Source organism: Delphinus delphis, chromosome 19, assembly GCF_949987515.2.
Source record: "Delphinus delphis chromosome 19, mDelDel1.2, whole genome shotgun sequence".
Lineage (NCBI taxonomy): Eukaryota > Metazoa > Chordata > Mammalia > Artiodactyla > Delphinidae > Delphinus > Delphinus delphis.
The window spans coordinates 44,849,031-44,867,400 of record NC_082701.1 but is presented as its reverse complement, the minus strand read 5'-3'; the positions used below and the strand labels follow the sequence as shown (position 1 = coordinate 44,867,400).

The 18,370-nt window shown below is 37.3% G+C and overlaps 1 protein-coding gene and 1 pseudogene across 1 annotated transcript in view; both read left to right on the top strand.

Annotated features, from left to right (window-relative positions):
* SSH2 (slingshot protein phosphatase 2) overlaps nt 1–18,370 on the top strand; it is a 245,163-nt gene that overhangs the window by 97,383 nt on the left and 129,410 nt on the right. The window contains exon 4 of the mRNA XM_059997044.1: nt 2,827–2,870. Coding sequence (XP_059853027.1) covers nt 2,827–2,870 — 44 coding nt within the window. The remainder of the gene's footprint in view (nt 1–2,826; nt 2,871–18,370) is intronic.
* LOC132414480 (RNA 3'-terminal phosphate cyclase-like protein pseudogene) lies at nt 16,029–17,118 on the top strand (annotated as a pseudogene).

Sequence of the window (18,370 nt, the reverse complement as noted above, 5' to 3'; positions counted from 1 at the left end):
ATCTCAAAAACATTATGCTGAGTGAAAGAAGCCACACACAAAAGAGTACATACTATATGATTCTATTTATGTGAACAGGGAAACCATTTAAATGGAGTCATATGCTATATACTAATTTTTGATGGAAAAAAATTGTGGCGGAAGAAAAGTAAGAACAGTGGCTGCCTCTAGGTTGTGCCAGGTATTAAATGAGAGAAATTTCTGAGCTGATAGAAATGTTGCATTTCTTGGTAAAAGTTTGAGTTACACAGATACATACATTTGTCAAAACTCATTGAATGGTGCACTTAAGATTTGTGCATTTATTTCATTGTATATACATTTTACCTTAAAAGAAAAGAAAGAACTGTAATACCGCATTCTAATTATGTGCATTTAAGGGCAAGTACACTGTAAACTACTTTGAAATGCAACGGAAGAATAAGATGGATTGATCAGTGAGGCAGAAAGATGAATAGAGAAGTGATAACGCAAATATAAAAAAATGTTACTGGTAGAATCCAGATGGTGGATACACATGTTCACTATAAGATGTTTCAGCTTTTCTGTATGTATGAAATTTTTTATAGTAAAATGAAAGCAAGAAAATTATAAACTTAAAATTCAAGATAGTGGGACTTCCCTGGTGGTCCAGTGGTTAAGACTCTGCGCTCCCAATGCAGGGGACCCGGGTTCAATCCCTGGTCAGGGAACTAGATCCCGCATGCCACAACTAAAGATCCTGCATGCCGCAACATAAGATCCCGCACAGGGCAATGAAGATCCCACGTCCTGCAACTAAGCCCCGGGGCAGCCAAATAAATAAATAAATAAGGGCTTCCCTGGTGGCGCAGTGTTAGAGAGTCTGCCTGCCGATGCAGGGGACACGGGTTCGTGCCCCGGTCCGGGAAGATCCCACATGCCGTGGAGCGGCTGGGCCCGTGAGCCATGGCCGCTGAGCCTGCACGTCTGGAGCCTGTGCTCCGCAACGGGAGAGGTCACAACAGTGAGAGGCCCACGTACCACAAAATAAATAAATAAATAAATATTTTTTTTAAAATTCAAGATAGTACTCACATCTTGGGCGAAGGATAAGAATGGGAGATAGGAAATAAGCACACAGGTAAATGCAAAGGTATTGGTACTATTCTAGCTTTTAAGTAGAATGTTGTTCACAGGTATTCATTTTATTATTGTGCCTTATAATTTACATGTATTTTAAATATATCTATTGTCATATAATTTTTCATACAATTAAAAAATGAGAAGAATACATCAGAAGTAGAGATCTATTAACCACTGATAACAATAATGAAGAATAATTTGTTAAATGAGATTCCAGGAAATCATTTCTATTTATTACAGTTCCCTTGGGCTCCAAAATCTAACATTTATCTTTGCTTATGAGTCTTCTCATTTTCATTCTTGCAAACTTTCCAGGTTCTGACTATTGACTGTAGAGACGATCGGTTCTTTTCATTTTAGCACCATTCTTTTCACTTCCTAAAGGGCATACTTCTGAACCTAAAACTTCCCCTGTAGGCAGAGTGTAATATACCATGACACCTCCCCTGTCCTCCCTCCGAGGGTAGGATCTTTGCTGTCTTCTTCCCTTTGTGCAAGATAATGGGCATACCTGAAATCAATAATGAAAATGAAATGGGAATAAAAGTTATAGAGCTGGCTGTGGCTGCCCAGGAATGGAGGTAGAATGATGTAGAGGTGAATGGGGATGGTTCCATAAACTCGAAAATGTAGGTGACTTATCGGCAGACAGTACATGTATTGTTTGAGATTGTTTTGCTCCTCCTATTTTTGTGTTTGCCAAATAGGGCAAAAGTGACCAGAGTGCAAATATAAAATGTCAGAGAACAAACTTAAAGAAAAAGTTCGCACCTCACTATCATTAATTATCTCATCTTTTCTCACTTTCCTTCATGTTGCTATTCTTGTCTCCATGAAGATCTGTATCGTATCTTAACATATAATAATTCCTAACCTAGGTTAGGCAGGGGTGAATGATATGCTTTTTCAATGTGTGGGGAGGCAGTATTTTATCAGTTTTAATTCTAGCTTTACTACATGAGTTTCCTTGAGCAACTTCTTTCCTTTCTGTGAATTTCAGTTTCTGTAAAATATTCATATTTAATTGAGCCTAAATTGCCATAACACCCTCAGTTACTTTATGTGCCACTAAAAAAAATAAATATTGCAATTAAACTATGATTCAATGCTTTTTAGTCACATTGATTGTAAATTTATCCCAATTTATGTGTATGTGTTAGAATCAGTGTAACTAGGGTACCGTCAACCTGAGTTTATAAAGAATAAGTTGGACAATGTACTTAAAGTGTTGAGCAAGGCACCTGGCATGTTATAAATACTCAATAAGTAGTAGCCATTAAGGTAATGGTGACGTGATCATGAGCACTTTGCAAGATGGTGTTCATTGTTTAGGTGGTTCTTTGGGGATCAGAATCATTAATAGACCATCTTGATGAGATTTGTTGGTGAAAGTCAGAATACCCACTCATTTTAATTTTAAGTAACATAACAGTAACATAGCGTCTTCAGTTGGTTTTCAGAGGTAATTCTTTTAATTATGAGCACTTTGTTATTAAAAAAATTTGTAGACTATTGTGAAAGTTTCCTCCAGGAGTAAATTATGTTGATATATATCAACTCCCTGGATTGGTTGAAGTCACTTTTTATGGAGAGAATTTAGTTTAAGTACACGGCATCAATGAGATATTCCTACAAGTAAAGCTTAGTAAAATTACATTGTTGGTATTATGATATGAGACCTCAGATTTTAAAGTTTTTTTTCTCATTTTTCTGTCTATACAGGAGGCAGACAGTGGGGAGGAGGAATGCCGATCACAGCCCAGGAGGTATGTTTGTTCATTACATCCTATAGTATTCTGTAGTTAGTGTGTTTTCTCTAATTCTTTCTCAGTCTTGTCATATTAGTTGATCCTCGTTTTCCAAGATGCTTAGTTGGTCTCTCAAAATGGAATTACTTTAAGAATTCAGTTACTGGGACTTCCCTGGTGGCACAGTGGTTGAGAATCTGCCTGCCAATGCAGGGGACGTGGGTTTGAGCCCTGGTCCGGGGAGATCCCACATGCCGCGGAGCAACTAAGCCCATGCGCCACAACTACTGAGCCTGCACTCTAGAGCCTGTGAGCCACAACTACTGAGCCCGTGTGCTGCAACTACTGAAGCCCACGTGCCTAGAGCCGGTGCTCCGCAGCAAGAGAATGCACCACAATGAGAAGCCCTCGCACTGCAACGAGGAGTAGCCCTCGCTCACCACAACTAGAGGAAAGCCCATGCCCAGCAACCAAGGCCCAATGCAGCCAAAAAAAAAAAAAAAATTAAGAATCCAGTTACTGACTCAGAAAGATTTTAAATGGTAGACTGCATTATGTTGTGCACCTGAAACTAATATAATGTTGTACGTCAGTTATACCTCAGTAAATAAAGTAACTAATTAAGTGGTAGATTTCTCTTTTTTTAATGCAGAAAGGCCAGTATTGGCCCAGCTTTGACCCAAGTCTCTAGAACTGTCTTGGGTAATAAAAAAGCAAATTTCCTTACCTTTTAGGAAAATGTCAACTAAGGAACATTTCAGCCTTTGGTTTTATACTTATTTTTGTCATTCATTTTGATACGTTTTGGCAATTTTTACAGATTGGTTAATATTTCACTTCCTCAATACAAAGAATATACTAAGTAACTTACCCAATCTTTTAAAATACAAGGAAACTTTTTTTCTCCCTCTCATGGAATAGTGGGCATGTTATAAGGATACCAATACCTGCTGCCATTAAAAGAAAAAAATTATGAGAGACATCTAGGACATATATAATAACATTTCTGTTATCTTCTTTAAAATTTTTTATGGTAGTATTAAAGATTCAATAGTTCAGAATTCACTGAAATCCTTAGAACTTTGAAAGTCTGTAATAGCAATGTCAATGTTGTATGCAACAAACTATATTATATGATATTTTAATTTCTCAAGATTGCATGGAATTCAACTTTCCTGTTATAAACATTATTATACTGTGACACAATAGGGTACATCTTTTGTAAGAAATAAGTGCCTTTTAAAAATATTTGTTTAAATGTCTGTGAAATAAAATGTTTTTTTTTTTAATCAACTCCCTCCCACAAGAAATAGTCTTGGTAAGTTCTAGATGGTCATTTAAATGCTACCAAATTTGTGTCCTCTGAACTCAATCACTAGATGATACTGAGAACGGATACAATAAATGTGTTCATTGTGGAGAAGCTGGCTAAAGGGCATGCTTCCTTAATGATAAATTATCGTGTATTTGTTGATATATATATATACCTCGCTTGTGTAAACCACAGCTTAGTATAAAAATAGTTTCTTTTCATCAGTAACTGAGGTTATTGGCAATATTTTTCCTGCCTTATTACAAAAATTTAGGCTTAAAGCTTAATTTCTCACTGTCTCTTAGGGAAGATCTGACAGTGAAGTGTCATTCTTTTGCATAGGACTACGAGACAGAAACCTAGAAGAAATTTTAGCTCATTGTTTACCAGAGACATCATAACCTTATTCCCATTAGAATGAAAAAGGATTCCAAAGGATTCTTAAATTTTCTGTTAGGGCAGATTTAAAGATCTCTGGGTTAATTTCTTTATGCGTTTACTGGGGTAATTGTCCCCCAAAATTACATAATGATGAGGCAATGCAAGTCTATTTTCTTATTCATAGCACTGAATTGTCAAACCATTAAGAACCATAAAAACAGTATATCATTGAAACTAATACCAATTCCAGGTAATAAAAAAAGATGTTGCATTAATCTCTTATTTTAACCAAATGTCATTTATTGGGAAAGTCATAAGTTAAAAGTAATCTTTTAGTATAATTAGCTCAAACTATGCTACCTTTAAAAACCAATGTTCACAGGCAAAAACAAACAAAAATAGATAAATTAGACTGCATCAAAATTTAAAACTTCTGTGCATCAAAGGACACAACAACAGAGTGAAAAGGCAACCCACAGAATGGGAGAAGATATTTGCAAATCATGTAGCTAATAAGGGATTAATATCCAGAATATAAAAAGAACTCTTTTACAACTCAGCAAGAAAAAAACAAACAACCTGTCTTAGTCAGCTTGGGCTCCTATAACAAAATACCATAGATTGAGTGGCTTAAATTTCAGACATTTGTTTCTCACGGTTCTGGAAGCTAGTAGTCCAAGATCAATGTGCTGGCAGATTTGCTTCCTGATGAGAACCCTCTTCCTGGCTTGTAGACAGCTGCTTTCTTGCTGAGTCCTCACATGGTTGTAAGAGAGAGGGTGCTCTGCTCTCTTCCTCTTCTTGAATGTACACTAATCCTATCATGTTGGCCACACCCTCATGACATCATCTAACCCTAATTTCCTCCCAAAGGTTCCCATCTCCAAATATCATCACATTGGAGGTTGACTTCAGCATACAGACTTGGGGGGCACATAAACATTTAGTCCATAACATTACACCCATGCCCCCCAAAATTCATCTCCTTCTCACATACAAAATATATTCATCACATCCCAACAGCCCCAAAGGTCTTAACTCATTCTAGCATCAACTCTAAAGTCCAAAGTCTTATCTAAATATCATCTAAATGGGCTTCCCTGGTGGCGCAGTAGTTGAGAGTCCGCCTGCCGGTGCAGGGGACATAGGTTCGTGCCCCGGTCCAGGAAGATCCCACATGCCGTGGAGCGGGTGGGCCCGTGAGCCATGGCCGCTGAGCCTGTGCGTCCAGAGCCTGTGCGTCCGGAGCCTGTGCTCCGCAACGGGAGAGGCCACAACAGTGAGAGGCCCACGTACCGCAAAAAAAAAAAAAAAAAATCCTTAAATATCATCTAAATAAGATATGGGTGAGACTTGCGGCAAAATTCCTCTCCAGCTATGAACCTGTGGAATCAGATTAATTATACACTTTAAAATACAATGGTAGGACAGGCATAGGCTAGACATTCCCATTCCAAAAGGGAGAAATAGAAAGGAAAGAAAAGATGACAGGGCCCAAGTAAGTCCAAAACTTACTGAGACAAATCCCATTAGATCTGAAGGCTCAAGAATAATCCTCTTTGGTTTGATATTGTGCCTTCTAAACCCAGTGGGGAAGTAGTCCTGCCTTCAGGACTCACTGGAGTGGTGGTGTCATCTCCAGGGATCACCTGAGCAGCCCTGCACTTCTGGCTCCCTTGGATTACCACCCATGCAGTGTTCGGCAAGGGCCCACCTACCTGGCACCTTTGAAACTGACGTGGAGGCAGCCTTGCCTGTCAGCCCTCGCACTCTCTGCATGTGGTGGGAGTAGCAACCTTGACGATCTCTGAATCTTTTGGGGGTACTCTTCCCTTTTCTTGGAGAATGTTCATGTTCACAACCTCCCTTCATTCTGTCTCATTTTCTGTTTCTGATCTTCAGTGAGATTCCATGGATGTTACAATGATGGAAGAATTGGCTGCTCTTTACAAAAAAAAAGAGTAATCTAGTAACAAGCACACTAAAATTAAGAATTCAAAGGTAATGAATTGAGAGTGAATATTGCTAGAAACCAAAATTAGTAAGTTAGAAACTAAACTTCACAGAATTAAAAAGTGAAAGTTAAAACACGTTTTAACCATTGTGTTAGCAAAGATTTAGATTATTAGTATCCAAAAAAATAGCATTTTCTGCCTTATAAATTGGTACAACCTTTTTAGAGTGTAAATTAGCAGTATCAATTAAAATTCAAAATATTCTGGATTTGGACCCAGAACTTCCACTTTTAGAAGTTAATCCAGAACAAAGAGATGGACCCAAGAGTATTTGTTGCAACATATTTTTTAAACTTGGAAACATCCCAAATGTTGATTAATAAAGAAATAACTAACCAATAATTCTATCGTGTATAGTACTCAAAACATTTAATAAATGTTAATGTGTGGGAAAAAATTAGAAATTACCGTATGATCCAGCAATTCCCTTTCTGAGTATATACTCAAAATAACTAAAAGCAGGGTCTTGAGAAATTTGTGCACCCATGTTCATAGCAACGTTATTAGCCAAAGGGTAGAAGCAACCCAAGTATCCATAGATAGATAAATGGATAAACAAAATGTAATATATACATATAATGGAATATTATTCAGGCTTAAAAAAGTAGGAAATCCTGCAATTTATGATGAACCTTGAGGACATTATGCTAAGTGAAAAAAGGCAGTCCCGTAAGGATTACATATTGTATGATTCCACTTATATGAGGTACCTACTGTAGTCGAATTCTCAGAGATGGGAAGTAGAATGTTGGTTGCCAGGGGATAGGGGAGGATGGATAGGGAGTTATTTAATGGGTACAGAATTTCATTTTTAGAAGAGAAAAAAGTTCTAGAGATGGATAGTAGTGATAATTGAACAACGAACAACAGTGAATTACTTCATGCCTTGTACACTTAAAAATAGTTATTTAAGAGGGCAAATTTTATGTTATATGTATTTTACTATAATTAAAAAACAAATGATCTACTCATGTCACACCAGCTCCTTTTCATGATATCTAATTCTGGCGCTGCTTTGTTGTTCCCAGGAGTTAAGCATTAAAAAAAATCATAATTGTTGGGCTTCCCTGGTGGCGCAGTGGTTGAGAGTCCGCCTGCCGATGCAGGGGTCACGGGTTCGTGCCCCGATCCAGGAAGATCCCACATGACGCGGAGCGGCTGGGCCCGTGAGCCATGGCCGCTGAGCCTGCGCGTCCGGAGCACAGGCTTCACAACGGGAGAGGCCACAACAGTGAGAGGCCCTTGTACCGCAAAACAAAAACAAAAACGTAATTGTAGAACTAAAAATCAGGTTGTGTATTATTACCTTTTTGATAAAAATATAAATGGATGAAATTCAGTTCCAGTCTTTTCCTTTTTTTTCTTTATAAATTTATTTATTTTTGGCTGCGTTGGGTCTTAGTTGCTGCACACAGGCTTTCTCTAGTTGTAGCGAGCGGGCTTTGTTGCAGTTTGCGGGCTTCTCATTGCAGTGGCTTCTCTTGTTGCAGAGTATGGGCTCTAGGCATGTGGGCTTCAGTAGTTGTGGCACGTGGGCTCAGTAGTTGTGGCTCGCGGGCTCTAGAGCGCGGGCTCTAGAGCACAGGCTCAGTAGTTGTGGCTGACGGGCTTAGTTGCTCCGTGGCATGTGGGATCTTCCTGGACCAGGGCTTGAACCCATGTCCCCTGCATTGGCAGGCAGATTCTTAACCACTGTGCCACCAGGGAAGTCCCTCCAGTCTTTTCTTTTGCATATTTATGAACTGATAGCTTTTCGTCTTCTTGTGTCATAACCCACTTTGCTGACTGGGGAACAGCCAGGAAGGTGACTATAAAACGAAACCATATAACACACCAATATTCAATCATGTTGATTTATAAATGGTTATCTCATATGAGTCAACCTAATAAAATTGCAAGATAATAAATAAAAGTGAGCAAAAGAAAGATGCCATTGAAATAAATCTTGAAATCCCAAGACATCTTTTTTAAGGTGACTAGTTGTGGAAGGAAACAAAGTACCTTAGATCTAAATTTAGAAAATATTTTAATTATAGTAGAATTCTCACATTTCTGTATATATCAACTCTAAGCTAAGAATTGTATAAAGTAAAGAGAAAGAATAACCTTTAGGAAATTGTCTTTTGGCTCAGCAATTTATAGTATTGTACAATGATATAGTTTCAAACATCTCAAAGAAATCCCACTCACCCCCCGTACTACTTTTTTTAGACAAATGAATGTTTAAGCCACTCAGAACAGTTTTTATGTTTTCTCCCTTCAACTCAAGCAACATGTATAATATTTGTTACTATTTTTAATTACTCTGAATGTGTAGTTATTTTTCATGTTTAGCCCTAAACCTCTCCTGTTTTAGAACGTAATTTCTTCCTCTTCAGTTTTTCATAGACATAAAGAATTACTTACCATCTACTGAAAAAGTTCTGCACCTTTGAAAACATGTTATTTTCTCTTAAGTACTTCAAACCTAACAATGAAAGTTTTGTTGCAGGTGGGGAAGAGAGAGAGCAAGTAGTGTGGGCCAGAGGAGTATCAGAAAATATCCTGGGAAGAGTTGGGTCTTGAACGAATGGGATTAGATAGGAGAACAGAAGAAGAGCATTCCAAATATAGGAGGATGGGGAGAGTGGGAGGATATCCCCAGAAGTCTGGAAGTAGGTGCTAATGTGTTCCAGGGACAATAAGAAGACAATTGTCTATATCTTAAGAGCAGAGGAGTTTTGATTTGATAGATCTTTGTCTAGAAGAATGGCATGAATGCCAGAAAAGAGTCTGGCAGTGTTATGCAGTATGAGAGGAGGCAGGAAAATGACTCAGGAAGCTGTTGCAGGCAAATGGCTAGAGGTGGGCAATCACCTCCAACTGACAGCAGCATGAGGACAGGGACTGTGTCTTTTATCTCAGTATCCACAGCAATTAGCCTGTAGTTGCCACTCAGTAAGTGCTTGTTTAATGAATGAATGAATGAAAGAGAATAGAATATTGGTTGATATCTTTACTAGAAATGATATAGTTGAAAAAGAGAACTTCTGTGAACACATATGAAGAGTTCACCTTTGAACATGTGAAGCAACAGGGCAGTAGTCAAGTGGAAACAGCTTGAAGACAGCTGAAAGAAAACATGGAATCAGGGCATGTCTTTGTGTAAGATATAATTTCACAATGGTACTGTGTTACTAATGCATTCATTTTGTGGCCAACTCTTTCTTCCAGATCTCTCTTTGGTACTTCGTCAGGTTCTCTTGAGATATGACTTCATTTAATTTCAGCCTATTTAGTGAAATAATTTTTGTATGGATTTAAATATCATAATGACAGTAAATACTACATTGCCCATCTTTAGGCTGTGGAAGGAAAACAGATGTACTTCTACCTGAGTATATGTTCTAGTTAAAGAATTTGTTAACCTAGAGAATAAGAGTATTCTACTTAAAATTTAAAAAAAAAAGTGGTAAAGAGGAAAAGTCTGCTGTAAATATGAACTGATAATTTATCCTCATGTATATTTTTAAATTTTGAAGCAATCTCATAGAAAAATTGCTGATACCGTACAAGGAACTTTTTTTTCAGAGCCATTTGATAGTAAGATGCCCCCCTCACCTCACTTTTCTATTTTAAGAAACAGAATGATGATATTAATATTTCATGGAGAGGCCTTTTATTGAACTTATAGCAGAATATATGTGTGTATGTGATTGATTGATTTACAAAAGTAGAGCTTTCCATGTATTTAAGAACCGTCTCTAACTGATGATAGTGAAGCTCTTCATCTTTTGCTTTTGGCCCTCCTGAAGTCTGAATCTCCACCTCCCACCATATGGGTTACTATTCTGATCCAGAGAACTTTCAGCTATTTATAAATATTTTGATGTGGCCACCAGGGGATGTAGTGAGCTATCCTCTCATCCTCTTGAGTTCTGCCACTGCATGGAGTAGCCCCTTTAAATTGGCAAGTGCACACTTTGAAAGGTTCTTTTCCTAGCCACTCAACAAGAGTAAGAATTTTCACTTCCCTGAAGTACTCTGTGTTTCTGAAGAATGTATTCACAGATTCTATTTTATATTTATCTGACATGTTCTGCTTCTGGTAGCTACAATAGGCATTCCTCTTAAATCTGACATGAAAAGCAAACTAATTATTGCAGACATAATGAAATTAGGTATATCTATTAAAGCTAGGTAAATAATTTTACTTGGTTTTTTTCTTTTAATAATTTTACTTTTCCCCCCCAGATGTTATTCTTCAGGGTATTAAAAAAAAAAAAACAGAAAGCAATTACCCCTCAATTCTTGACTTTGCCAAAGTAAGTTTTTGAAAAGTTGTTTTTTTATAGTATAAAACTCCAGAGACTAATAAAGTGTCAAATACCTATTACTGCTGGGAGAGGATTCTGGGAAGATAGTGGAGTAGGAAGCCCCAGGAATCTGGCTCTCTATCTCGACAACAAATTGACCTGGCAGAATCTGTCTGACTTAACTATTTTCGAACTCTGGAGTCTGTTGAAGGCCTGCAACTACTAGAGGAAGAACTGGAGGGTAAATTGTGGTCAATTTCAGCTCTTAGCTCTTAGTAGCTATCCATCCCTCCCCCTCAGCCACATGGTAGGCAGCTGTGCACATGTTCCTGGTGTAGCTTGCACAAGACTCATATAAGATGGGGTGGGCAAAAAAGACCCTGTCCTCCAGATATCAGGGATCTGTGATCTGATAGCTGAGTGCCACTTCTGATCATAGAGGTGCAGACAAAGGGGCAGGCAGCCAGTATTGCTGCATCTCTCCCCTTTGTTGCAAGCCCCTCTCCCTCATGCTGAAGTGACATCCAGGGATTTAAAGGGCTAGCACCCTTTTTTTCTCCCCCTTCACTTTTTGCCTTTCCACCTTTTGGGAGTCAGACATTAAAGACAGGACTTCAAAAGCAGCTCATATAGGGGGAAAATTAGAATATGTCCACATATGCCTAGGGAAAGGCTCAGAAAAGACCTGAGAAGACCTTAAGCTTATATCTCAGACTGATCCTTGGCACAGAGATGGCCTACAGCAATCAGAAAAACAAAAACAATAACAAAAAAATAGTAAACCCCGGGGAAGGTGGAGAATCTGATTTCCAAAGTTACCACATTATTAGATTCACACTAATACCACATTATTATTGTTCAACAAAAAAATCACAAGGCATACAAAAAAGAGTAAAGTATGACCCATTCAAAAGAAAAAAATAGCAGAAACCATCCCTGAAAAAGATCTAATGGCAGATATACTATACAAAGACTTTAAAACAACCATCTTAAAGATGTTCAAAGAACTAAAGGAAACCGTGAAGGAAGTTGTGAAAATGATGTGTGAACAAAATGGAAATGTCAATAAGGAGATAGAAAATCTAAAAAGAAACCAAAAAAGAGCTTCTGGAGCTGAAAAGTACAGTAACTAAAATTAAAAATTCACTGGATAGATTCAGAGGCAGATTTGAGCAGGCAAGAGAAAAGATCATCAGACTTGAAGATAGGACAATGGAAATTATCAAGTCTGAGGAATAGAAAGAAAAAGGACTGAATAAAAGCAAGCAGAACTTAAGGGACTTATGGGACATCCTCAAGAGGACCAACATATATATCATGGGAAACGCGGAAGGATGAGAGAGAGCCAGAGCAAATATTTAAAGAAATAATGGCTAAAAACTTCCCATACTTGGGTGTTCCCTGGTGGCCTAGTGGTTAGGATTCCAGGCTCTCACTGCAGTGGCCCAGGTTCAATCCCTGGTTCAGGAACTGAGATCCTGCAAGCCACGTGGCACAGCCAAAAATCAACAACAACAACAACAAAAACCTTCCCAAATTTGTTGAAAGACACTATAAATATCAAAGAAGCTCAACAAACTCCAAGTAAGATGAACTCAAAGAGACACACACTGAGACACATTATAATAAAACTTTCAGAAGACAAAGACAAAGAAAGACTCTTGAAAGCATCAAGAAAGAAGTGCATCATCACATACAAGGGATCCCCAAGAAGAATATCAGCAGATTTCTCATCAGAAATCTGGAGGCCAAAATTTTTCTTATCAGAAACTTTGGAGGCCAAAAGACAGTTGGCCAATGTATTCAAAGTTCTAAAAGAAAAAAACAGTCAACCAAGAATCCTATATTTGGCAAAACTGCCCTTCAAAAGAGAAAGAGAAGTTAAGATATTCCAGATAAATAAAAGCCAAGGGAGTTTATGACCACTAGACCTGCCCTGCAGGAAATGCCCAAGGGCTTCCTGCAAGGTAAAATGAAAGGACATCAGATAGTAACTCAAAGCCATATGGAGATACAAAGATCTCAGTAAAGGTAAATACATGGGCAATTATAAAAGCTAGTATTATTGTAACCTTGGTTTGTAACTGCACTTTTTGTTTTCTGCGTGATTTAAGAGACTAATACATTTAAACTAAAAATCCCCCAATGATTAGTGTAAAAGCTAGTGTTACTGTAACTCTGGTTTATAACTCCAAATCTTGTTTTATACATAATTTAAGAGAGTAATGCATTTAAAAGAATTATTAGTTTATGTTTTGGGACACAATGAATAATGGTGTTGTGACATCAGAAACTGAAAGGAGTGGAGACAGAGCTGTAAAGGAACAGAGTTTTTGTATGTTATTGAAGCTAAGCTGGTATAAGTTGAATTCAGAGTGTTAAAACTTTAGGTTGTTAAGTGTAATTCCATGATAACCACGAAGAAATTAGCTATAGAACGTACACAAAAGGAAATGAGAAAGGAATTTAAACATTTCACTACAAAAACTCAACAAAACACAAAAGAAGAGAGTAATGCGGGAAATAAGGGACAAAAAAAGCTTTAAGGCATGTGTAAAATAAACAGCACAATGAGAGAAGCAAGTCCTTTCTTATCAGTAATTAAGTGTAAATGAGTCCATGAAACTCTTCAAACAAAAGACAGAGATTGACATAAGGGATAAAAAATACATGACCCAACTACAAGAGACTTATTTGAGATCCAGAGACACAATCAGGTTGAAAGTAAAAGGATGGAAAAAGATATTCTATGCAAATAGTAACCAGAAGAGAGCAGGGGTGACTGTACTAATTATCAGATAAAGTAGACTTCAAATCAAAAAGGTTACAAGAGACAAAGAGGGATGTTCTATATTAACAAAAGATTTGATGCAGCAAGAAAATATAACAGTTATAAACATTTATGCACTTAATGACAAACCATCAAAATGTATGAAGCAAAAACAGAATTGAAGGGAGAAATAGACAATTCTATAATAATAGTTGGAGACTTCATTACCACACTGAAAATAATGTATAGAACAATCAGACAAGAGATAAGTAAGGAAATAGAAGACTTAACACAATAAACCAACTAGATCTAACAGACATATACAGAACACTACCCAACAACAGTAGAATACACATTCTTCTCAAGTGCACATGGGACTTTTTCCAAGATGGACCATATGTTAGGCCGCAAATTAAGTCTCAATAGATTTTAAAAGATAGATCTCATACAGAGCGTCTTCTAAGATCACAATGGAATGCAGTTAGAAATCAGTAACAAAAGGAAAACGGGAAAATTCACAAAATTATGGAAATTAAACAACACACTTTTAAACAACCAGTGCATCAAAGAAGAAATTACAAGGGAAATTAGAAAATACTTAGAGTCAAATGAAAACGACACAGCATACCAAGATTTACAGGACACACACAGCAAGAGCAGTGCTAAGGGGGAAACTTATAGCTAAAAATTCTTACATTGAAAAATAAGAAGGATCTCAAATCAACAAACCAACCTTACACCTGAAGGAACTAGAAAAAGTAGAACAAACCAAACCCAAAGCTAACACAACAAAGGAAATAATAAAGATTAGAGCAGAGATAAATGAAGTAGAGACTAGAAAATCAATAGAGATAATTGATGAAACAGAAAGTTCATTCTTCAAAAGGATCAAAAAAACTGACAAATTCTGGTGCTAGATGGACTAAGAAAAAATGAGAGAAGACTAAAATTACTAAAATCAGGACTTCCCTGGCAGTCCAGCGGTTAAGACTCTGCGCTTCCAATGCAGGGGACGCGGGTTCTATCCCTTGTCAGGCAACTATGATCCCACATGCCACGTGGTCAAAAAATAAAATTAAAAAAAAAATTACTTGGGCTTCCCTGGTGGTGCAGTGGTTAAGAATCCACCTGCCAATTCAGGGGACATGGGTTCGAACCCTGGTCCGGGAAAATCCCACATGCCGCGGAGCAACTAAGCCCATGTGCCACAACTACTGAGCCTGCGCTCTAGAGCCTGCGAGCCACAACTGCTGAAGCCCATGCACCTAGAGTCCATGCTCTGCAACAAGAGAAGCCACCACAATGAGAAGACCGCTCACCGTAACAAAGAGTAGCCCCCGCTCACTGCAACTAGAGAAAGCCTGTGTGCAGCGACAAAGACCCAGCGCAGCCAAAAATAAATAAATAAATAAAATTAAATTATTAAAAAAATTTACTAAAATCAGCAATAAAAGTGGGGACATTACTACTGATTCCACAGAAATAAAAAGGATTATAGAAGTGTACTATGAACAATTGTACACCAACAAATTGGATAATCTAGATGAAATGGACAAATTCCTAGGTTGTCCTTAAAATTGATACTTTAAAAAAAAAACTGTATTAAGGAATAATTGACAAATATACAATAACATTTTATAGGTAAAGCTTGAGTCTTCAAACAGGAAGGTTAAAAATGTAAAATTATGCCTCTAGCAAAATAAAAAGTTCTCAGTAATTAACAATTATTTATGTATTAACTACTAAAACCAAGGAGACATCTCCCTATAAGAACTAGATAGTGCTGTAAGTTATAAGATCTGACAATTAAATAACTGATAATAGCAATGAATTTTTTATTTTAACCACAATCCAATATGTTTCTGTACCTTTTTGAGTTAAAAGAAAACGTCTACTTTCAGTAATCACAAAGTGCTATGCAAATATTCTTTTTCAAGTTTAACCTTTTAAAAAGACATTGTCAATGAGCTGCAAGAGAGAGAGAAAGCCACAGGTACTACCATCATCTCCAGTGCTCTGTATGTGGGTACAATACCTCCATGGCACCCACATGACAATCCAGATGTACTTTTTCAGCCGTGTGTGTTGCAACTTCTTGCATCAGTCTGTCCATCCCATCAAGGTCCAAAAAACCCAGGCCAAAGACCCCAACCCAGGCCTCAGAGATTTTGAAGCCAATGTCATAAGGCTGCTGGACAAAACAATTATTGGTTTTCCAATGGAAGTAAACCAAATTAGTGCACCCTTTTATTATCAACTAGGCCTTTCTATGGTGAGTTAATAGAACACAACTACAGTGCCCATCACAGTAGAGGCTGTTACCTCCAAAGCCTTCTTTGCTTGGCTCTTTATGACCACAGCCCTGTGTGGAAACAGTTTGAGATTGATGTGTGAAATCTTCGAACTAAAGACTATGCAATGGGGATGCCTCCTAGAGGTGGCGAAGTATTTTTCTCATGTCTTATAGGCAAGGTCTTGAGACCTATTCAGCTCACAGATCTAGATAAATCAAAAGTATTAGAGGGCTACTCCATAGATGTATAACCTTTGATGACTAACTAAATTGTGGCACTTGAGGGAGCACCTTCAACGTTTTCTTTCTTTCTTTATGCAGACCATGTGAAAGGGGCCAACCCTGGGAAGGCTCTGGGCTTTGGGCTATCACTTTTTGCCAAGACCACCAAAAGAACCTTCCTGAGTGCTGAACTGGCCTTCAACCTTCAGGGCTGGGGGCAGCAGTGCTCCAGTGGATCTCGGCAGAAACTATGCCAACCAAGCTGCTGCTGGAAGGAGTCTAAACAGGCAGATGTGTAGATTCTACTAACTATAGCCTGATCCTAGAAGCTACTCATGCTCCAAAGTCCTGCTAGCCCTGCTGTCTTCCCCTTACCATAGTTTTTGAGGCATTTGAAGAGCTTTCTCCAGATTATGTTTAAAATTTAAAAATAAAGCCATGTTGTGAAGAACTCAAGGGCAGAGATAACTTGTCTTGGCATTGGCTTTACTAATTCAGCAAGACCATCAAGTGATATAATCTCAGGATAAGGCCCTAGCTACAGAAAAAACAATGCAACCAAGGAAACCCAGGGAATGATTTTGAATGCATACATCCAGGACAGGAGAGCTACTATATTAGGGATTTTCTTTTCTTTTCATCATCAACAACAACAAATCAGAACATACAAATAAAAGACAACTATATATCCAAAAAAAGAAAATAGTTTCACTCACTCATGAAAAAGTGTACTTGCTGTTAATCCTACTTTAAAACTGTGTTGAATTTTGCAAGTCTGTTGTATATTAATTTGGTGAATAACATTAACATTGAAAAGTTCATAGTAATTTTCTCTAAGGAAGGACTTCATCATTTTTCACACTCTTGTTTGTCTCCCCTCATATGCCGTCGGCTCCCATGCATGCCTTGGTTTTACATTCCCAAGATCCAGGCCAAGCCCTGGCAACTAGTAGGCATGCATTACCTAATTGTTAAATTACTGAGCAAATGAATGATAAATATGAGTTGAAGCTAGGGAAGCTTGATAAAAAAATCCATCTTGTGTCTTTAAAAGTAATTCATGGCTGGATGATTAACTTTCTGTAGTGCTGGTACCTTCTCCAAAAATGATTTTCCCAAATGAATAAAAGGTATAATTAATTTCATTTTTTAAAAAAGTAGCCTACAAAAAAGAATCAAAGATTTGCCCATCCTTTTCCCTACTTCTCTATACTCCCAGTGCAGTTCCCAAAATTAGAATCTACCTTCCTCCAGAAAATTTTCAGGAAACTTTAAAAAAGTAATAAATTTAATATACTTCCTTTCTTGTTCACTACAAGTTATTTGTTTTGGATGAAAGGATAAGAGGCTATTAGGAAAGGTTTATTCTGAACACTTAATATCAGAACTGCTGAGTTCAGTATAAGGTCAAGTTTTTATTTTCTTCTCTCCTTCTGATATTCTTGTGCTTATGGGTTTAAACAGTATGAACTGTAGGAACTCCTGAGATTCATGATTTTTCTTACCCTGAAGTATATCTACATATACATACCTGTGTGTATCTACACACACAGGGTATACACACACACAAGTACATATTTCAGAGTAAGAAAAATTACAGATATGTATTTATGTATCACCTGTATGCGTTTGTGTTAAACATATTTTATAGGAAATAAACACTACAGAAAGATTTCCTATTATAACTCAAATGAACTCTCAAATTGCCGCCATCATCAAATTCTATATCACTTCAACATTCATATTTAATTATCTCAGAAGATGAGTAAAGCGTTTATTAGAACTGATGTGTTGAATATTAGTATTATTTGTAGACTATTAGTCTTTAGAAAAGATAGTTCAAAATGCTTGCTATACTTTCATCAGGTGATTAGAGAACAAGATTTCTGAAAACCAAAAGATTTCCCAAGTAAAAGTGAAAACTTACCCCAGCACAGCATCTGTTTTTCAAACTGTAATTTAACAGGAAATATATATAAATGTATATAAATTATAAGCATCAAATATTTTTTATTATACCTGTGTAATGGCAGAGAATTGGACTACATTATTTTTTCTATCTTCATTATAATAATATTTCTATGGATAAAAATTCACTTCTGCTTGAGCCTTCCTGTCTGTCTGTAAAATGAGGATAGCATCTGCCCATCTATCCTATAGGATTGTTGAAAATGCAAATAAAATTGTTTATAGGAAAGCTTAAATGAATATCAAGCACCAAGTATTAAGG